This window comes from Rattus norvegicus, chromosome 15, assembly GCF_036323735.1.
Source record: "Rattus norvegicus strain BN/NHsdMcwi chromosome 15, GRCr8, whole genome shotgun sequence".
In the NCBI taxonomy this organism is placed as follows: domain Eukaryota; kingdom Metazoa; phylum Chordata; class Mammalia; order Rodentia; family Muridae; genus Rattus; species Rattus norvegicus.
In genome coordinates, this window is record NC_086033.1 from 28145924 (window position 1) to 28165562 (window position 19639).

At 40.4% G+C, this 19639-nt stretch overlaps 1 long non-coding RNA gene and 1 gene segment (V, D, J or C); both read left to right on the forward strand.

Annotated features, from left to right (window-relative positions):
- The first annotated feature begins 316 nt into the window (after positions 1 to 316).
- LOC120096967 (T cell receptor alpha variable 5-like) lies at positions 317 to 6620 on the forward strand. The segment is given in 2 exon segments: positions 317 to 338; positions 6205 to 6620. Coding segments are annotated over 2 exon segments (438 nt in total).
- A 2-nt stretch (positions 6621 to 6622) lies between these two features.
- On the forward strand, positions 6623 to 14624 carry LOC134481963 (uncharacterized). The gene is made up of 3 exons (XR_010057913.1): positions 6623 to 7216; positions 11012 to 11200; positions 14294 to 14624. It is a non-coding gene; the product is annotated as an uncharacterized LOC134481963 (long non-coding RNA).
- The last annotated feature ends 5015 nt before the right edge of the window (positions 14625 to 19639 follow it).

Below are 19639 nucleotides of genomic sequence, written 5' to 3' on the forward strand. Positions count from 1 at the left end.
TTTCATGTTCTGCATTATAATTACTTCTGTTTTATTACTTCTTCTGTTTTGAGGTTTTGCTTCTTTCTTTCTCTAGGACCTTGAGGTGTATCATTAACATTAGTTTGTTTAGTTAATGATTCTCCTACTTTATTTTTATCTTGCCTATCTTTTTAGTTGTTACTTGAGAATTTCATAATATATAACTTTTGTTTAATCAAATTCAATCCTCATTCCCCAATTTCTAAACACACTTCTATTCAACTTATAATACCCTTCCCATGAACCTCAAGTCCTATCTTTGTTTAGAGCTACTGAGTCTACTTAGAAGTTCGGTATGTGGATGAATGTGGAACCAGGTACTGGATCATCGGTAGATGTCCATGGCAACATGACTGAAGAATACTGACTCTCCTTCTCTAGCAGTTACTGGCCATTAATAGCTTGTTCCTTGGGGTGAAACTCCATGAGCCTATCCCCCATCTATGTGGTAATTTTGGATGGCTTGATTGTATACATCTTGTGCATGTGTCACAGCCAATTATCCATTCAATCGCTAATGGACTGTTATTCTGTTTCCATGTCCTAGTTATTGCAACCAGTGTAGCAATGAACACGGATAATCAAGTCTCTTTGTAGTAAGGATATAGTGTCCTTTGAGAATCTGCCCTGAAGTGGTATAGCTGGATCATAAGGTTGGTCTATTTTTACTTTTCTGAGTAACACCCACATAGTTCCCATAGTGGCGACACTAGTTTACACTACCAAGAGTGATTAAGAATCCCCCTGTCTCCACATCATCATCTGTCATTTTTCTCTTTGCCATTCTGACTGGAATAAAACTAAACCTTAAAATAGTTTTAATTTAAATAGCATCCTGAGTGAGGTAACCCAGTACAAAAGAGCACACATGGTACGCACTCACTGATAAGTGGATTATTAGCCCAAAAGCTTGGAACACCTAAGAAAAAATTACACAGATCATATGAAGCTCAAGAAGATGGAAGGCCAAAATGTGGATACTTCAGTCCTTCTTAGAACAGAGAGCAAAATACTCACAGGAGGAAATACAGGGACAAAGAGTGGAGTAGGGACTGAAGAAAAGGTCATCCAGAGACTGCCCCACCTGGGGATACATCCCATATGCAGCCACCAAACTAAGTCACTATTGCTGATGCCAAGAAGTATTTGCTGACAAGAGCCTGATATGGATGTCTCCTGAGAGACTCTGCCAGAGCCTTACTGAAACAGATGAGGATGCTTGCAGCTAACCACTGGACAGAGAATGGGGACCCCAGTGGAGGAGTTAGAGAAAATACTAAAGGAGCTGAAAGGGTTTGCAACCCCATAGGAAGAACAACAATATAAACCAACTAGACCCCACCAGAGCTCCCAGGGACTAAACCCCAATGAATGAGTTCACATAGAAAGACCCATGGCTCCAGCCACATATGTAGCAGAGAATGGCATTGTCCAGCATCAATAGGGGGAAAAGCCCTTGGTTCTGTGAAGTCTTGTTTCCCCAATTTAGGGGAATGCCAGGGTGTTGAGGTTGAAGTGGGTGGGTCAGAGTGGGAACATCCTCATAGAAGCAGGGGGAGGAGGAGGAAGTATGGGAGGGGGAGGGAAGGAGATAACATTTGAAATGTAAATACATAAAATATCCAAGAAAAAAAAACAAAAAAATTAGCTTTAATTTTCTTTTCCCTGGTGGGTAATGATTTTGATATATAAAAAAATTTATATTTGTATTTCTTCCTTTAAAAACTATCTTTATTTCAAATCCCATTTTTATTAGGTTGTTTCTGTCTTGCTATTTCGTACTTGTCTTCAGCAGTGTGCATCTGAGAAAGGTGTTTCCATTCCCTAGGCTGCCTCTTCACTCACATGATGGTCTTCTGTGCGGTATAGAAGGTTCCAGTTTCACAGAGTCCTGATCATTGATTGACAGTCTTGGTGCCTGTGCCACTGGAGCCCTGTTTAGAAAGTGCCTTTAAGTTGAAGCAAATTCCCTACTTTCCCTTCTAATAGTTCAGGATGTCAGGTCTTATGCTGAGGCTCTTGATACACTTGGAATTGAGCTTTGTTCAGAGTGACACATAAGGATCTAATTATAGTTTGTAGGAGAAAGCCTGTCTATCACGGTTGATGTGTTCTTTTTTGAAGAGTTCTTAAGTTTGATTTGAAAGTCCTTTATTGAGAGTTTTTGCTTGTATGTGCATTATGAAAATTTGTCAAATTTTTTTCTTTTTGTTAACTTTTTGTACTGGACTTGGTATCAGGGTAATACTGCATTCATTAAAAGAATTTAGAAATATCCCTTTCTTGTGGATTTATGGAATAATTTGAGGAATACAGTGTCAGTTCTCTGAAGGTCTAATAGAACTCTGTGCTGAATTCATCTGGCCTTTGTCTTTTTCTAGATGGAGAAAGGATTTTGTTTGTTTGGTTTAGTTTTTGTTGTGTTTTGTTTTGACAAAGTCTTTCTGTGTTGTAGCACTCACTGTCCTGGAACATGCTATGTAGACAAGGCTGGCTTGTAACTCAGAGTTATTCAACTGTCTCTGCCTTCCTACTGCTAGGATTAACAGCATGTGTCTTTTCCCTTCCTGGATAGGGGATTTTAATTACAGCTTTCATCTTGTAGATTGTAAAATGTCTTGTTCAATGTTTTTACTTCATTTTGATTTAACTTTGGTAAGTCTTAGGAAATTGATCTGTTCTCTTTAGATTTTCTAAAAAGACTTAAACATAAATGTTTGTAGTACATTCTTCTGATTTTATGAATTTCTTTTGTGTCTGTTATAGTGTATTCTTTTCATCTATAACTTTATTAATGTTGACTTTATCACTTTCTTTTGATTAATTTTGACTTTATCACTTTCTTTGGGTTAATTTGGGTAAAAGCATAATAGTCTTTTTAAAGACCAAGCCTGGGTTTAATAAATAAATTACATTTCTTGCTTTTAATTAAATTCATCCCTGATTTGATTATTTCTTTCTATTTATTATTTTAGGAGTGTCATTTCTAAGAACTTTCTAAGGCTTTTCAGTATATACTTAGCTACAAACTGGATATTTCTCAATTTGTTTTGATGTAGGTCCATCTCCTTTGCTGGGTGTGGTAAGCATGCCTTCAACCCCAGCACCCAGGAGGTAGTGGCAGGTGGATGTTTGTGACTTTGAGGCCAACCTGATGAGAACTCACAACTACATAGTGAATTCCAGGACAACCAGGATTAGAAATAGAGAGACTGTCTCAAAATAGAACAAATAAATAAACTTCCTTCTTATAAATGCCTCAGTGTGCCCCATAGATATTGTTATGTTGTGTTTTCATTTTCTTTGAATTCTAGGGGTTTAAAATTTCCCATCTTGGCTCCATTGCCAGTCACTAGTGTGGTATTTAGTCTCCATGGCTTGTGCTCTTGCTGCAGTTTCCACTGCTTTTATCAGCCATCTTTATTGCACTGCTATGAGATATAATACAAGATTTTATTACAATGTCCTACATTTGTTGAGACTTGCTTTCTGTCATAATACACGGTCAATCTGTAAACATTTTCATGGGACATTGAGATGTATGCATATTCTCCAGTGCTTGGGTTCAATATTCTATGTGATCTATTCTATTGGTAAGAATTTTCACCAAAGTCTCATTTCATTGATGGTTTAATTTTCTGCAACATTTCAGTTTGGTTTTCTTCAGCAATTGTATTATGTTGTTAAACTGTGTTTTCATGACTTGGATAACTCCCTTATTTCATTCATTTCTTTCATTTGTTTGCTTTGTTTTGGATTTGTTTTGTTTTGTTTTTACTGTATTTGTGTCTGTGTTCAGTTGTTTAAGCACACTTATAATCACTCTTTTGAATTCTTTGTCTGGAATTTCTTCCAGGCAATGTGTATGGGATTAGTGATGTGTGGAGTAGACCTATATCTTGGTTTTACACTTGTTTATGTATTGGAATTTCACATCTAGAGTACATTGTTGGTTATGGTTCTTCCTTCTTCTTTTCCTTCCTTTACTACTCCCCCATCCCATGATCCTGTTCAATCTGCCTTTCTTCTTAGTAGAGGCACGTTTAATGTACAGGAAAAGATTAAGTGTGAGTAATTTTCCTACATGGGTCTGGCATAGGATGTTCCAGAATAGTATGTGTTATCCTGAGCTGGAGCAGTCAGGTAGCCTACTTGTTACTGTGTGTGGCCTGGGCTCCTGGAACGAAGTTCCTCGACGTTTTAGATGGATCTAGTGCAGCAGGCTGGCCAGGGACTGGAGGATAATTTCTACGATGTGTACAGCTAAGCAGGGGAAACAAATCCTTTTCTGGAGGAAGCCCATGGATTGTGTTTCTTGTTTACTAAGTTTCTGGGTGAGGTAGGCACCTAAGCATAGGAATCCATGTTTCTTTCTTGTTGTAGGAAGCTGAGTATGATAAATTTCTGGAGCAAAATTTAAGGGATTCCTGGAAGCTGTTGGTGGGTCTGGTTCATGTGCCCATGGACAATCATGAAGCTTAGTTCCCAGGTGGTATAAGTGGGTCTCACCAGAAGAGGTTTTCTCTACTATTCTAATGAAAGGTTTATAATTATAAACCTTTCTTTTAAAACTTAAATCTTCTGTAAACCTTTTAACCTAAAAGTTATATTGAGAGAGAGAGAGAGGAAGAGAGAGAGAGAATGAACTTGGTGGTTAACATTTGATGGATAAAATATGCACATGTCTTTGGAAGGTAACTATGCTCACCATCACACCATCAGAGCCCCATTCATCTTTACATAGAACATGCTAACTAATAATGAGGAAAGAAATATCAGAATTAAAAGACAACATGGATCTAACAGACATCCACAGAACACTTCACCTAAAGCTGCAGAGTACACGTTCCTCCCAATAGCACATGGAACATTTTCTAAAACAGATCACACTACTGGCAATAATTTAATCCTTAACAAATACAAAAGAATTAAAACGAATGCTTGTTTCTCATAAGATTGTTGTGTAATAGTATCAAAAGTCAGTAGCAAGAAAAACTGAACAATTACATGGAGATGGGAAAAGAGTCAATGATTCATTGAAAACAAACAGGGAAAAACTTCAAAATTCTTAGAGTAAAATGAAAAATAAATCACAAAATATGGAAACATTTTAGGTACTTTAAAAGCAGTTATATAGACAGGAATATGGTTTACTGTGTAAACTGTCTGCCTTTCTCTTCCCTCCTCCTCCTCCTCCTCCTCCTCCTCCTCCTCCTCCTCTTCCTCCTCTTCCTCCTCCTCCTCCTCCTCCTTCTTCTCTCTCTCTCTCTCTCTCTCTGTCTCTTCTCTCTCTCTCTTTGTGTTTTCGAGGGTCAGTTGCTCAAAAGCATTGCATTCACTTTATGGGTGTCCATTTTCTGTGTACTTGTCTTGTTTGATTGCTATCAGTGTTAAAATCTTTTCACTGTGTAGGTTATCACTGGTTCCAGAAATTCCATATTTGTACATCTTGGGGTGGCTAGTGTCTGAACAGGCATTGTATCCTGGTTGGGCTGGCAGGAGAGCAGTGAGATCCATTAATGGAGTATCTGTCTCAATGTCTTCTAATTCTACTTAGCATTAACTATTCTGTATGATCATGAAGCTGTCAGGAATGTCTCAGAAATATTTATTCTAAGATCATAGAAATATATTAAACTGTGTGCTATAGGTAGATAACATTCAATCAGTTCTCAGCTCTGCATTCTATAACTATAAGACAAATTTTGAATAAAATCAAAAATTAAATGAAGAAAAGTAATATCATAAAGGGGACTGGAGCAGCTGGTGCAGCAGAAAGGAGCTATCCACAAGGGGGCAGAGCATCTCCGTGACTGCAAACTCACAAAGAGACTCTCTGCTTGCCTGTCCTAAGAGCAGCCTGCAATCAGCAGCCCTCTGCACAGACAGATGAAGAAGCCTCAATGCTTTGACACAGAGCTGATCACAGAAGCATCCTGTCTGACTGAAGGCCACAGTCCAGAGGGAGAGCAATGAAGACACTGACTGGATCTTTGTTCCTGTGCTTCTGGCTGCAGCTGAACTGTGAGTGAGAGCTTTGGGGGAAAAAGGTGTTTGTCAGTGTTCGTTATCAGTCTGTGGAGCAGACTGGCCTTTTCCAGATTTTCTGAAATCACTGGAGGAAGGAAAGCAATGTCTGGAGAATGACAGCCTCATGGTCTCCTGCTCTTTCCTTTTGCACAGGTGTGAGCAGAGGAGAGCAGGTGGAGCAGCGCCCGTCTCACCTGAGTGTCCGGGAGGGAGACAGTGCCGCTATCGTCTGCACCTACACAGACAGCTTTTCCTCTTATTTCTACTGGTACAAGCACGAGCCCGGAGCAGGTCTCCAGTTGCTTATGGAGATTTTCTCAAGTACAGAAGTAAAAGAAGGACAAGGATTCATTGTCCTACTGAACAAGAAAGACAAACAGCTCTCGCTGAACATCACAGCTGCACATCTTGGGGACTCTGCCACATACTTCTGTGCAGTCAGAGCACAGTGCTCCTCAGGCACGTCCTGTCTGTACATAAACCTGGGACCAGGTCCAGAGACAGATGCATTTTCCTCTGCTGAGACCAGGAGTTTCCTGTATTTTATGCTTAGGAAACAGATGTTCTAAAACATCTTAAAACCCTGTTTCTAAAACATACAATGAGTGCTAGAGCATCGTGAATGATGTCTTAGTGAGAATAACTAATTAGATGTCAAGACTCTAGAGTTGATTGACAGGTGTCATTTAGATTGCCCCCACTCTAAAGACATCTCAGTGCAACTGGTGGAGAATACTCATTATACAAAGGTTCTTATCTTTTAATAATGGTACTTAGTATGTTCACTAGGATATTAATGGACACTATAGAAAATCATTAAAATAGAAAGCAATTTTTTCAAGTATCAGAACTTGATATGTGTGTGATATGTATTTCATTTACATATAGCATATATTATTTTAGACAAACATTACATATGATGCCCTATGTTGGCTCCTTCTCCTCCTCCTCCTAGGTGTATCCTCTCCTACTGAGGCCAGACAAGACAGACAAGTTTTGGGAACAGGATCCACAGTAGGCATCAAATTCAGGGAGAGCTGCCACTCCAGTTGTTGACAGACCTGCATGATGATGCACTTCTGCTACCTATGTGCAGGGGGCCTAGGGCCAACCATGTGTGCCCTTTGATTGGTGCCTCAGTCTCTGAGAGCCCGCAAGGGTTCAGGTTAGTTGACTCTGTTTTTCTGTTGTTGTTTTGTTTTGTTTTGTTTTGTATTGTATTTTTTTTTGGAGAGACCTTGTGTTTTCTGGGTCTACCAGTCTGTCCCCTAACTTTTCCACATGACTCCATGAGTTCCATCTGATGTTTGGCTGTGGGTCTCTGTATTTGTTTGTGATAGTTGGAGCCTCTCAGAGGACAGTATACTAGGATCCTGTCAGCAGGCATAACAGAGCATCATTAGTAGTGTCAGAGATTGGTTCTTATCCATGGGATGGGTCTCAATTTGGGGGCAAGTCACTGTTTGGTTCCTCCCTTTGTCTCTATTCTATCTTTGTCCCTGAACATCTTGTAGGCAGGACAATTTTGGGTCAAAGTTTTTGTGGGTGGGTTACTGTCTTTATCCCCCATTAGTAGTCCTGCCTGGGCACAAGAAGTGGCCATTTTAGGATCCATACGCCCACTACTAGGAGTCTCAACTAGAGTTGCACATACAGACCCCTTGCTCCCCTCCCCCGTGCAGGTCTCTGGCACATCCTAGAAAAACCCCCTGACCACTCTCCACTCACCACCTCTGCCCAACACTGATTTCCGTTCTCTTTTTCCACACATGATTTCCCATTTCCTGCTCTTTTCCCTCCGTTCCTTCTTTTCATTCACCTTCAATATATATTTTATTTCCTCTTCTGAGAAAGACTCAATCAGCCTCCCTTGGATCCTCCTTGTTATTTGGACTCCTTGGGTCTGTGGATTATGATATGGTTTCCCTGAAATTTATGGCTACTCTCCATGTAAAATGAGTACATACCATGCATTTCCAAAAATGGTCTGCGTAACCTCACACAGCAAGATATTTTTTAGTTCCATCCATTTGCCTCCAAATTTTTTGATGTCCTTGGTTTTAATAGCTGAGTAGTATTCTACTGTTTAAACGAACCACATTTTCTTTATGTATTCCTCAGTTGAGGGAAATCTAGGTCGTTTCCAGCTTCTGGATATTACAAATAAATCTGCTTGAACATAGTTGAGCAAGTGTCCTTGTAGGATGGTAATGAATCTTTTGGGTTTATGCCCAGGAGTTGTACAGCTGGATCTTGAGATAGAACTATTTCCAGTTTTCTGAGAAACTGTTAAATTGATTTACAGAGTGGTGTGACAAGTTTCCACTCCCAGCAGCACTGGAGGAGTGTTCCCCTTGTTCCACATCCTCAGTGATCTTAGCCATTCTGATGGGTGAAGGTGGGATGTCAAGGTCACTTTGATTTGTAGGAGATTTCTCTGTTCTGTTTAGCTCTGTGCCTTATTTTTAAATTGGGTCATTTGTGTTGGGGTCTACCTTCTTGAGTTCCTTATATACTTTAGATATTAATCCTTTGTCAGATGCTGGGGAGGTGAAGATATTTTCCCAATATGTAGAGTGTCATTTTGTTCTATTGAAGAAGTCCTTTGACTTACTGAAGATTTTCAGATTTATGAGGTCCCAGTTTTTAGTTGTTGATCTTAGTGCCTGAGTTATTGGTGATGTGTTCAGGAAGTTGTCTCTTTACCAAAAAGTTTAAGGCTACTCTCTACTTTCTGTTCTATTAGATTTAGTTTATCTGGTTTTATGTTGTGGTCTTTGATCAACTGGGATTTGAGATTTGTGCAGGGTGATAAATAGGAATTATTTGCACTCTTCTACATGAGGACATCCAGTTAGATCAGCACTATTTGTTGAAGATGCTCTAGCTTTCCACTGCATGAATCTGGCTTCTTTTTCAAAAAATCAAGTGTTCATATGTGTGTGGGTATGTTTTTGCGTGTTCTATTTGACTCCACTGATCAGCCTGTCTGTTTACAAACCCAAACCAAGCAGTTTGTATTACTATTGCTGTGCAGTAGAGCTGGAAGCCAGGGATAGTGATATCTCCAGAAGTTTGTGCTTTTTTCATTTTGCAGGTAAGTTTAAGCTATCCTGTTTCTTTTTTCTACATGAGGTTGAGAATTGGGGAACAAATTTCGATGTTCCTGTGTGAAAAAGTATGATGACACCTCTATTTAAGTATGATGACACCTCTATTTTATTCAATACATAAAATCTAAGTCTGAATGGATCCTAGATTAAAAACAAAATAGCAAAGCTATAAACCATATGTTAACAAAAATGTTGTAGATTCTTGTGAATGGTCTAGGCAAGTCTTAAGTATTTTACTGGAATGGGAAGGAAAAATGAGAACAGATAAAATGATCTTTATGGTTCAAAGTACATTAATGATAACATGAAAATGGCCCCACAATGGGAACAAAGTACTTACAATTCCTTTGTCTGATAGCACACTTCAAACCACAATTCATAAGCCTCTCCTTACCTTAGTAATACACAGAGAAGTAACTTAGTTTTAAAAATGAGCAAAAAGATAAATAGATGGTCTACTAATTATTTTATGGAAATGCTTGATAAACACACAGAAGAACGTTGAACAATGCATTTTTAGAGAAGGACAAAATTACAAAGTATACTGTACAGGTGGTGGTTTGAATAGGTACACCCATCCACATAGATTCCTGTGTTTGAATATGGAGTGGCACTATTAGTAGGTATAGCTTTATATGAGGAAGTGTTGTCTTGTTAGTGGTAGTATGGCACTGTGGAGGTAGGGCTCTGAGGTCCTAAGTGCATCCAGCCTGTTTTCGTTGCCTGAGGATCAAGAGGCAGAACTTTCAGCTCCTTCACCACCATGACTGAGCATTACCAGGCTTCCCACCATGATGATAATGGGCTATACCTGTCTATTATCTGTAATGTCCATTAACTGTAAGCTAGCCCCAATTAAATGTTTTTATTGAAACAGTTGTCTTGTTCATACTGCCTTTTCACAGCAATAAAACCATAAGACAATACCACTCCCAGTAAAACTGAAAATATAAAATAGAGACAATATAACAAGTTTTGTCTAAAGTCTGGAGAATTTAAGTAAGCATGCATTGTTCATGGGAAGGAAAAATATTGAAGCTGCTTTGGAAAATAGTAATTAATTTCCTAGTAATGTACTAAAGAGAAGTGAGAGTGTGTATTACATAAGAAGTAGTATACAAGTGCTCATATCTGTGTACCCATAACTTCACAAAGTGGGAATAACCCAGTGGCTGCCAGTAGATGACTGGAAAATATGTAGCCAACCCATGGAAAGCAATGTCACACCGATGGGAAAAAATGACATATTGACCTCTGCTAAGAAATGAAGTGTGAAATACAAAAAAGCACATGATAGTAACCAACTGCAACAGACCACATATGTAATAGCTATTAACCTATTAACAAGATTTTATCAGTGGGAGAATTAGAGGGAAAAAGCCAGGAGTAACTATTCCTAGGTATAAAGTTGATTTTTGTGGTGAGGAACTTTGTTAAAATTTATTTGATGATGTTGAGATAGTTCTGTGTGTAAAACAATAATCATAGACTACACTTGAATGGCTGAATAATACAGTGTATGAATGCTCATTCAATAGAATATTCACAATACAAAGCTATAACAAACCGAAAAACATTAAGAGTAGACAGCTTGAAAGTGAAATCAAAGCTCTCCCCTCCAAGCCTCTTAAGACCCTGTTCATTTTGATCCTGTCATCTGGACTGGGACACTCACCACCTCCTGCCTGGGGCTCTCACAGCCTGCTCACTACACCAAAGCTTCTGTCCTTCTTGGAAGTCTGTCTTTAAACAGTGAGGTTTACATACTGTCCTAGTTTTCTTTCTATTGCTGAAATAAAATCCGACCAAAACCATATTGGAGAGTGAAGTGTTAATTTGGCTCACAGGTTACAGACCATCATCATCGGAAGCCAAGGCAGGAAGTCAAGGAAGAACCCACAGTCAGGAACTGAAATAGAACCATGGAGGGAAGCTGCTAACTGAGTTGATCCTCGTTGGTCCTCATGTTTCAGGAGAATTCTTATTTTGAAACAACACAGAACTACAAGAATGGGAGTCCCATTACCCACAGTGAGGTTGGTACTTTCACTTTGATCATTAACCAAGGAAATGCTCCATAGATTCGCTTACATGCCAGTGGAAATGCATTTTATCCAGTATCGGTTCCTTCTTTCTAGATGACTATTGCTTGTGTCGAGTTGACAAAAACTAGTACAAGTTTATCCCTTTACTTCTCACCACATAAACACCAGTAGTAAATCCATAACCTTCCATTTCTTGTTTGTTCCCAAAGATGTAATGCTAATACTGCAATTAAAATATAGTATAACTTTAAAAGTTCAACCTTATTTAAAATGTCTCTTTCAATATCCAATTTTCAATTGTGTGCTCCTATAAAAATTATATGTGTGTGTTTATATATATGTATACATTACATATTATAATTTAAACACATTATATTATGTATAACAATGTAGTAATATTATATAATGTTATTTTATATCATATATTATAATATTATAAGTAATGACATTATAATGTAAATATATCACATTATATAATAACATTATATATGTAATAAATGATAAAATTTTTATACAAGACAACAATTAAAAACTGCACTTTTGAATCAATCAACCAATCAGACACCACAGAGCTCACAGGGAATAAACCACCAACAAAAGTGTACGCATGGAGGTACCCATGGCTCCAGCTGCATATGTAGTAGAGGGTGGCCTTGTTGGGTATCAATGAGAGGAGAGGACCTTGTTCCTGTGACTACTGGATGCCCCAGTGTAGGGGAATACCAGGGCGGGGAGGAGGGAGAGAGTAGATAGGGAACACTGTCAAAGAAGCAGGGGGAGGGTGGATGGGGTAGGTGGTTGCCAGAGGATAACCTGGGAAAGGGAATAACATTTGATATGGAAATAAAAAGAATAATGAATAAAATAAATTAAATAACATAATATTAAAATACAAAAAACTGTACTTTTAAAGAGACACTGGATATTATAAATAGGCATCAAACTTTTAAAGTTAAAATGATATATAATGGGCTGGAGAGGTGGCTCAGAGGTTAAGAGCACTGTCTGCTCATCCAGAGGTCCTGAGTTCAATTCCCAGCAACCACATAGTGGCTCACAACCATCTATAATGAGATCTGGTGCCCTCTTCTGGCCTGCACGTGTACATGCAGGTGCAATGCTGTATACATAATAAATAAATCTTTAAAAAAATGATATATAATATATATTTATCACATAGATTGTTTCTGTGTGCTTGTGGCACTGTGTGTGTGGGTGTCTATGTTGTGTGTGATATGTATGTTAATATTTGTGTGTGCATGTGATGTGTTTCTGTCTATGTGATGTTTGTGATGAGTATGTATGTGTATGGCATATATTCAATAAGTGTCAGTACTGTGTATGGTGTGTGTGTAGTTGTGTGTGTGAGATGTTTGAGTGTAGTGTTTATGTATGCTCATCTCTGTAACTGAGGCATTCATGTGCCTTGGTGCATGTATGTTGGTCAGAGGACAACCCGAGGATATCATATATTACAATATTATAAATTTTAAAAAATGTAATATATTTACATATTTTCACATTCTACCTTGTTTGAGACAGGGTCTCGTCTTCAGCACTCTAGGTTACCTGCTCCCAAGTGCTTCCTGGGAGTATATTCTGTCTTTACCTCCCATCTTGCTTTGGATCAGTGGTTCTCAATTTTCCCAATGTTACCACACTTTAATACAGTTCCTATGTGTGATGACCCTCAACCATAAAATCATTTTCATTGTTACTGTATAACTGCAGTTTTGCTGCTGTTCTTAATTGTGACGTAAATATCTGAAACTTCTGATAATCTTAGGGGACTCCTGTGAAAGAGCCCTTTGATCCATCCACCTAATGGTCTTGACCCACAGATTTAGAAGTGCTGCTCTAGAAGAAACGGGTTTGTGGACATATGCTGCCATGCCCAGTCATACACGAGCTCTGGAAATCTGACCTCAGGGCTTCCTATTTGTGTGCTTTTAAGCACTGAGACATCTCCTAGCTGACGTATTAACATTCTTAAACAAGAATATGAGGTTAGTAATTCAAGTGATTTTTCTGATGTTCTTCAACTATGGGAGTTGAATTCTGTCAATGTAGACAAGTAAAGAATCCTGCTGTATTATATCACTGACAAGGAAGCCGGGTTGCTCTAGGCAATATGGCGTCCTTGGATTTTACACATGCTGGGCTCTGTAAATTGCCACAGTAAACTGAAAACCAGCATGAGTTGCTGGTCTCTTTGTGTTGTGTCTCTTTCTTTCTGACCAGACTTCTGGAAGTATTTGTCTATCTGACTTCCTAGATGATTGTCTTTGTTGTAACACTTGTGGATTTGAGTTTATTCTTTTTTCTACTGTTGCTCTTAAAGTTATGGGGAAATTTGAAAGAAACACACACACACACACACACACACACACACACACACACACACACACACACACACACACACAGAGCTTCCACAGCCTCATTCATAGGCTAAACATTCACACATTGCTGGCATGTTGCTGGCATAGGTAACTCTTCCCTGGGAGACAATCCCCACAGGGAGGAACAGATGAGAGCAGACCCTCTTCCTTCTTGTTCCTGGAAGGAAAGAGGCTGCTGTGACTCAGTCAATGTGCTCCACTGGCCCAGAAAAAGCTCAGGTTTTAATCACAAGTTTCTTTCCTGGGGACAGTCTTTCAACAGCCATGGAGGTCTCTAGGTTGTAATTCCGCTAACTCTAGCAAGAAAACCTTCTCATCTGGAGTCCCAGCTTGTCATAGAAAGCAGAGGCAATCTAACTTCGTAAAATACCTGTGCCATAATGCATTGTCACCATGGCTGTGGTCGTCATTCACACTCAGACTGAAAAAACTGCACACAAAATCTGAGGTACACTTCATAATCTGGTTTCATAGGGAATATTAACAACCCATTCATTTTCACCAAATACTAGAACTAATATCTTAAATTAGAAAAGACACAATGTACTTTGTGAGAGTTTTGCTTTGTCTATGAAATAGGAACATAGCAGGAGGCAGCAGGCTGTGGACTCTCAAGACACTTGGTTCCTCATGTGGCCGCCAGAGAGCGCTGCTGCACTCACTACTGTTCCTTCTTCCTTTGTAGATCTCCACCTGCTCACCTCATCCTTCTTGCAGCTGGCTGAGAATTTAGCAAAGGAAAGTGACAAGAATCGGGTATTCGAAACTTGTTTCAGGTTCCTGTTTGCAGCATCGGTTTTTATCTGTGTGGGAGACTTCTCCAGCAGACTCTTCCTGCTTTCAAGCTCTTGTTTCCTCTGGTACTTTCCAGTTGGTCTGTTTCAGAGTTCCTCCACAACAGAGCCGCAGCCTTCCCAAGGCTCAGCCATGCTCGTGGCGCTCCTCCCAGTGCTGGGGATAAACTTTCTCCTGAGTGAGTACAGCATCCTTGTGGTCTCTGTATCCCTGCATTCTGACTGTCCTCAATAAAGTCTGCACTGCACTTACTGACCTAATATTCCCTTCCAGGAGTTGCCCAAGCTCAGTCAGTGACTCAACCTGACGCTCATGTCACTGTCTCTGAAGAAGCCTCTCTGCAGCTGAGATGCAAGTATTCCACACCTGGGGCACCTTCCCTGTTCTGGTATGTCCAGTACCCACAGCAGGGGCTGCTGCTGCTCCTCAAGTACTATTCAGGAAACCCCATGGTTCAAGGATTGAATGACTTTAAGGCTGAATTCAACAAGAGTGACTCTTCCTTCCACCTGCGGAAAGCCTCTGTGCACTGGAGCGACTCGGCTGTGTACTTCTGTGCTCTGAGCACACAGTGTCTGAGTCTGTAGGGGGAGCTGAACACAAACACCCATGGCTGTGGGTGCTCAGACACAAGGTCTCTCCTTGTGCTCTCTGAAGCATCTTTTTGGACTTGGAGAGGAGAATAGGGGTGTCGCGCAGTCCCAGCTGCCTTTGCACGGCTCATTTCCAGTTAAAATATCCACTGTCTGACTTCGTCTAAGAAGCTCTTTGCATATTTTCAAAATTATATAATGCTCAATCATAATTCTTTAGAATGGAGGCTACTGTCATTTTTCCATGAGAACCATTTCCTGAGTGGCCATTGCTTGGACAATGACTGCGCTAAGCATCTGGTTGTGCTCGTGAGGAAAGACCGAAGCTTTCATTTGTCATTTTGTGTTTGTCTACACAGGAAGTGGAAGGTGTGGTCTTCAGCTTCTGTCCTGAAGGCTACCTTCACTCCTACCTTTTATGTCAATTTTCCTATAAATTCTTCTTTTGGTGCTATATACACCGATCAGAATTTGTCACGATATTTAAGTACTCCCATTTAGGAAAGAATTTGATGCATTTTAGTTGATATAGAAATTTATCAAAAACAGAAAGGCTTAGAGATCTGTCATTATTTTGTCAGTTCTAGCAACCATTAAAAATAAAACAGGAGAATAAGGAATTGGAGCTCATTGGTATTTTTTCAAAGAATTCTTCGCAGTTATAAATGTACTATTATAATGTACTATTCTATTTTTGTTGCCATCTTAAATTCTTCAAATCTAGTTTGAGAATTTGTAGTATGAGTCCTTCTGCATCTTTTGTTAGTATGCATTGTTTCCTCCCTACCTTCCATGATTTTACTACAGCAATACTAAACATAGATTATCTTATCCTAATATCGCCATGTCCTGCAAGACAACAGAGGCAAGAGTCATAGTGGACATTAGTGCTCACTGGCTCCAATATGAAATTTTAATTTCTTCTTCCTCTATTTGAAACAATGGTAGAAGATGACATTTTATTGCTGTGCATACAGGAGAGGAGGATGAACACTCAGGATAAAAGGAAAAGGAAGGGAGAATTTTCTAGCTGCTGCTGGCTCTGAAAAGGAAGTAGGTAGGCACCATGGAGTCATGAGCACTTGAGCATGATTTCTAGCATGCTCAAAAACGCAGGGCATGGTGGCTGTGCAGGGAGGTGAGGACAGACAGATAGATCTCTATAGCCTGCTATCCAGCCAGCCTAAGCTAACCATGAGCTCCAGGTATCAGTGAGAGGGCCTGTCTCCAATAAACAAGGCAGATAGCTTCATACTAAGGACATCAAAGATTGACTTCTGGCATCCACATATGTGCACATAAACACGCACACACACAGAGAGGGGGGAGAGAGAGAGAGAAAGAGAGAGAGAGAATCTCTTCAGAACATGAGGAAGAACATCCAAGGGTTTTCTCTAGTTTCTATGTATACCCATAGGCATGCACATGCATATACATGGGCTAGTACATGTCACCACGCACTTGTACCCACACACCATGAGCACATTCACATACACATGCACACATATATAATTTAGCATTGAACAGAAACATGCTCTCAGCTATATCTCCCAGGATTTCTCTACACCTGACCCCCTCACCCCCAGAAATCAGTGTGGGGGCATCTCTAGTGGGTGCCAGAGACATGATTTAAAGAAGGGTGCAGGGAGGCTATGAGATGACTCAAGCTGAGACTCCTAGTAGTGGGGAATATGGATCCTGAAGTGGCCACCTCCTGTAGCCATGCCATGTATCCCAGTGGAGAGATAAGGACACCAACACACTCAGAAATCTTTCAACCCCAAATTTGTCCTGCCTACAAGAAGTGCAGGGACAAAGATGGAGCAGAGACTGAGAGAGTGACCAACAAGTGGCCCAACTTGAGACCCATCCCATGGGCAGGAGCCAATCCCTGACACTGTGAATGACTCTGCTATGCTTGCAGGCATGACACCAGCATAACTGTCTTCTGAAAGGTTTTATACTGCAGCTGACCAAAACATGTGCAGAAACCCACAGCTAAATATTAGATAGAGCTCTGTAAATCTTGTATAAGAGTTGGGGGAAGGATTGAGGAACCTAGAGGGATAGATACTCCACAAGAAGACGAACAGAATCAATTAACCTGGACCTCAGAGACTGAACCACCAACCAGAGAGGATAAATGGGCTGGGCTGGACCTAGGTCCCCTGCATGTACATAGCAGATACATAGCTTGGTCTTCGTGCAACTCCTCCAAGAACTGGAGCTTGGGCTTACCCTGACTCTTGCCTGTCTGTGGATCCTGTTTTCTTAGCTGGGCTGCCATGTCTGTCCTCAATGGGAGAGAATATACCTAGTCCTACAGTGACTTGAGGTGCCAGGGTAGGTTGGTACCCAGGGAGGGGATCTCCCCCTTCTCAGAGAAGGGTTGGGGAGTGGGGGGCGCTGTGTGAGGAAAGGAATGGAAGGCAGGCTGCGATTGGAATGTAAAGTGAATAAATAATGAACAAAAAGCAAACAGAAGCACAATTTATCTGAAGATCTTATACCAAGTGACCTTATGTATTACTCTGGGTATCTCTTAGGTTTTTGTTTTTTTGTTTTTTGTTTTTTGTTTTTTGTTTTTTGTTTTAATGAAATGAGAAGACCATGGTATTTGTCCTATCTCTGATAATCTCTTAGTTTTGACTTTCTTTATAATGAATGAGAAGGCAGGGACAGTGTAAGCAATCATAAGACACAGAGCCTACACCAGGAATGCTCATGTCTGCCTTTCCAGTCCACTCACCTGCTGCAGGCCATAGGTTTCCCCATTCTTGCCACTGTGCAGTGGCTGAGAACTTCAGGCCTGGGGAGTTACATGACAGGGCTTTCTCTGTTTCTCATTCTGCTCACCCACATAGATAGATCCACATGTTCTTCTGTGCACTGGTGGCGGCAGCCGCCATCACCACCACCACCACCACCACCACCATCACCATCATCACCATCATCCATCACTGTCATTGCAGTACAGTACCTCATAGCCAAATGTACTGCACTCTGTTCCACTGTGTCTCACACTGGCTAGACAAGGAATTGTTAGGGATTAAATATTTGGTTGTTAGTGGGTCGAGGTACAGGAGATGAGATCAGTACCCGCTTTTTCAGAGATTTCTTTCTGTGGCCACAGATGGGTGCTGCCTTCCTTAAATCCTCACAGGGTCCTTCTCAGAGAATGTGCAGGTCCGTGGTCATCACCCACGAGGTATGCCATGTTTATTTGGAAAATTTATGTCTCTAATGTACTTTAGTCAAATCACAAAGAAGGGGATAGGGAGGCAAAGTTTAGAGCAGAGACTGAAGGAACAGCCATTCAGAGCCTGCCCCACACTTAGCCCATGTGTATATACAGCCACCAAAACTAAATAAGATGGATGAAGCTAAGAAGTGCATGCTGACAGGAACCGGATATAGATCTCTCCTGAGAGACACAGCCAGAACATGTCAAATACAGAGGTGAATGCTAGCAGCAAAACACTGAACTGAGGATGGGACCCCTGTTGGAGGAATTACAAGAAGGACTGAAAGAGCTGAAGGGACTTGCAACCCCATAAGAACAACAATGCCAACCAACCAGAGCTTCCAGGGACTAAACCACTACCCAAAGACTATACATGGACTGACCCTGGACTCCAACTCCATATGTAACAAAGGATGGCCTTGTTGGAGCACCAATGGAAGGAGAAGCCCTTGGTCCTGCCAAGGTTGGACCCTCAGTGTAGGAGAGTTTTGGGGGGCCATTATAGGGGATGAATGGAAAGGGAAAAACCTTATAGAAGGGGAGTAGGAAGGGTTAGGGGGCTGATGGACAGGAAACTGGGAACGGGAATAGCATTTGAAATGTAAATAAGAAATGCTCAATTTTTAAAAAATGGAAAAAATAAATAAATTAAAACAACAACAAATAACCAAAACTATCTATCCATGTGGGACAGTGGACCTTGACGGAAATCCCGGTAAAGGCTTAAATGGATTGGAAGCCCTGGAACCCAAAGGGACAGTAGGAGCTTCACCTGCCACATAGCCACAGTCCCCCATAGAGAGGACTGTGACCATCAGAGCCCCTAATTCTCTCGACATGCTTATGAGGCATCCCTAACATCTCAAAACAGGTCAATAGGAAACATATGCTGTCAGACCCCACCTCCCTCAAAACTGTATATAATCCTAACCAGACAGAATAAAGGTATGTGAGAATGATAATAATAAAAGAACCATCATTAAAAAAGATCTTTTAAAAATCATCTTTTTCTGTTTGGTCATACTATGTAATAAGCCAATGCTCTGCTAATGAAATGTGATGTATGCTATCCCGTGAGATGAGATGAGACTTTTGTAGTCACATTGTTGCAGTAGGATTTCAGTTTCCTCTGCTATGGTCTTCATGTAATATGGTAGCTGGCAACCCCCGGAGGGTACACTCCTACACATACATAGTTATACATGTGCACCATTTCTTTTGGTAGTTGATATGTGCACATGCTACTAAACAATGTTAGCAATGGTCCCTGCAAACTATCAAGGTCCACGCCATGCTACTTTGCCCTTTTCTATAGTTATCCTAAGCAAACTTAAGATATAGGGATGGATGCTTGGTTCAAGTGCTGAACCCAAAAACACTTAAAGCCTTTGCTAGGAAA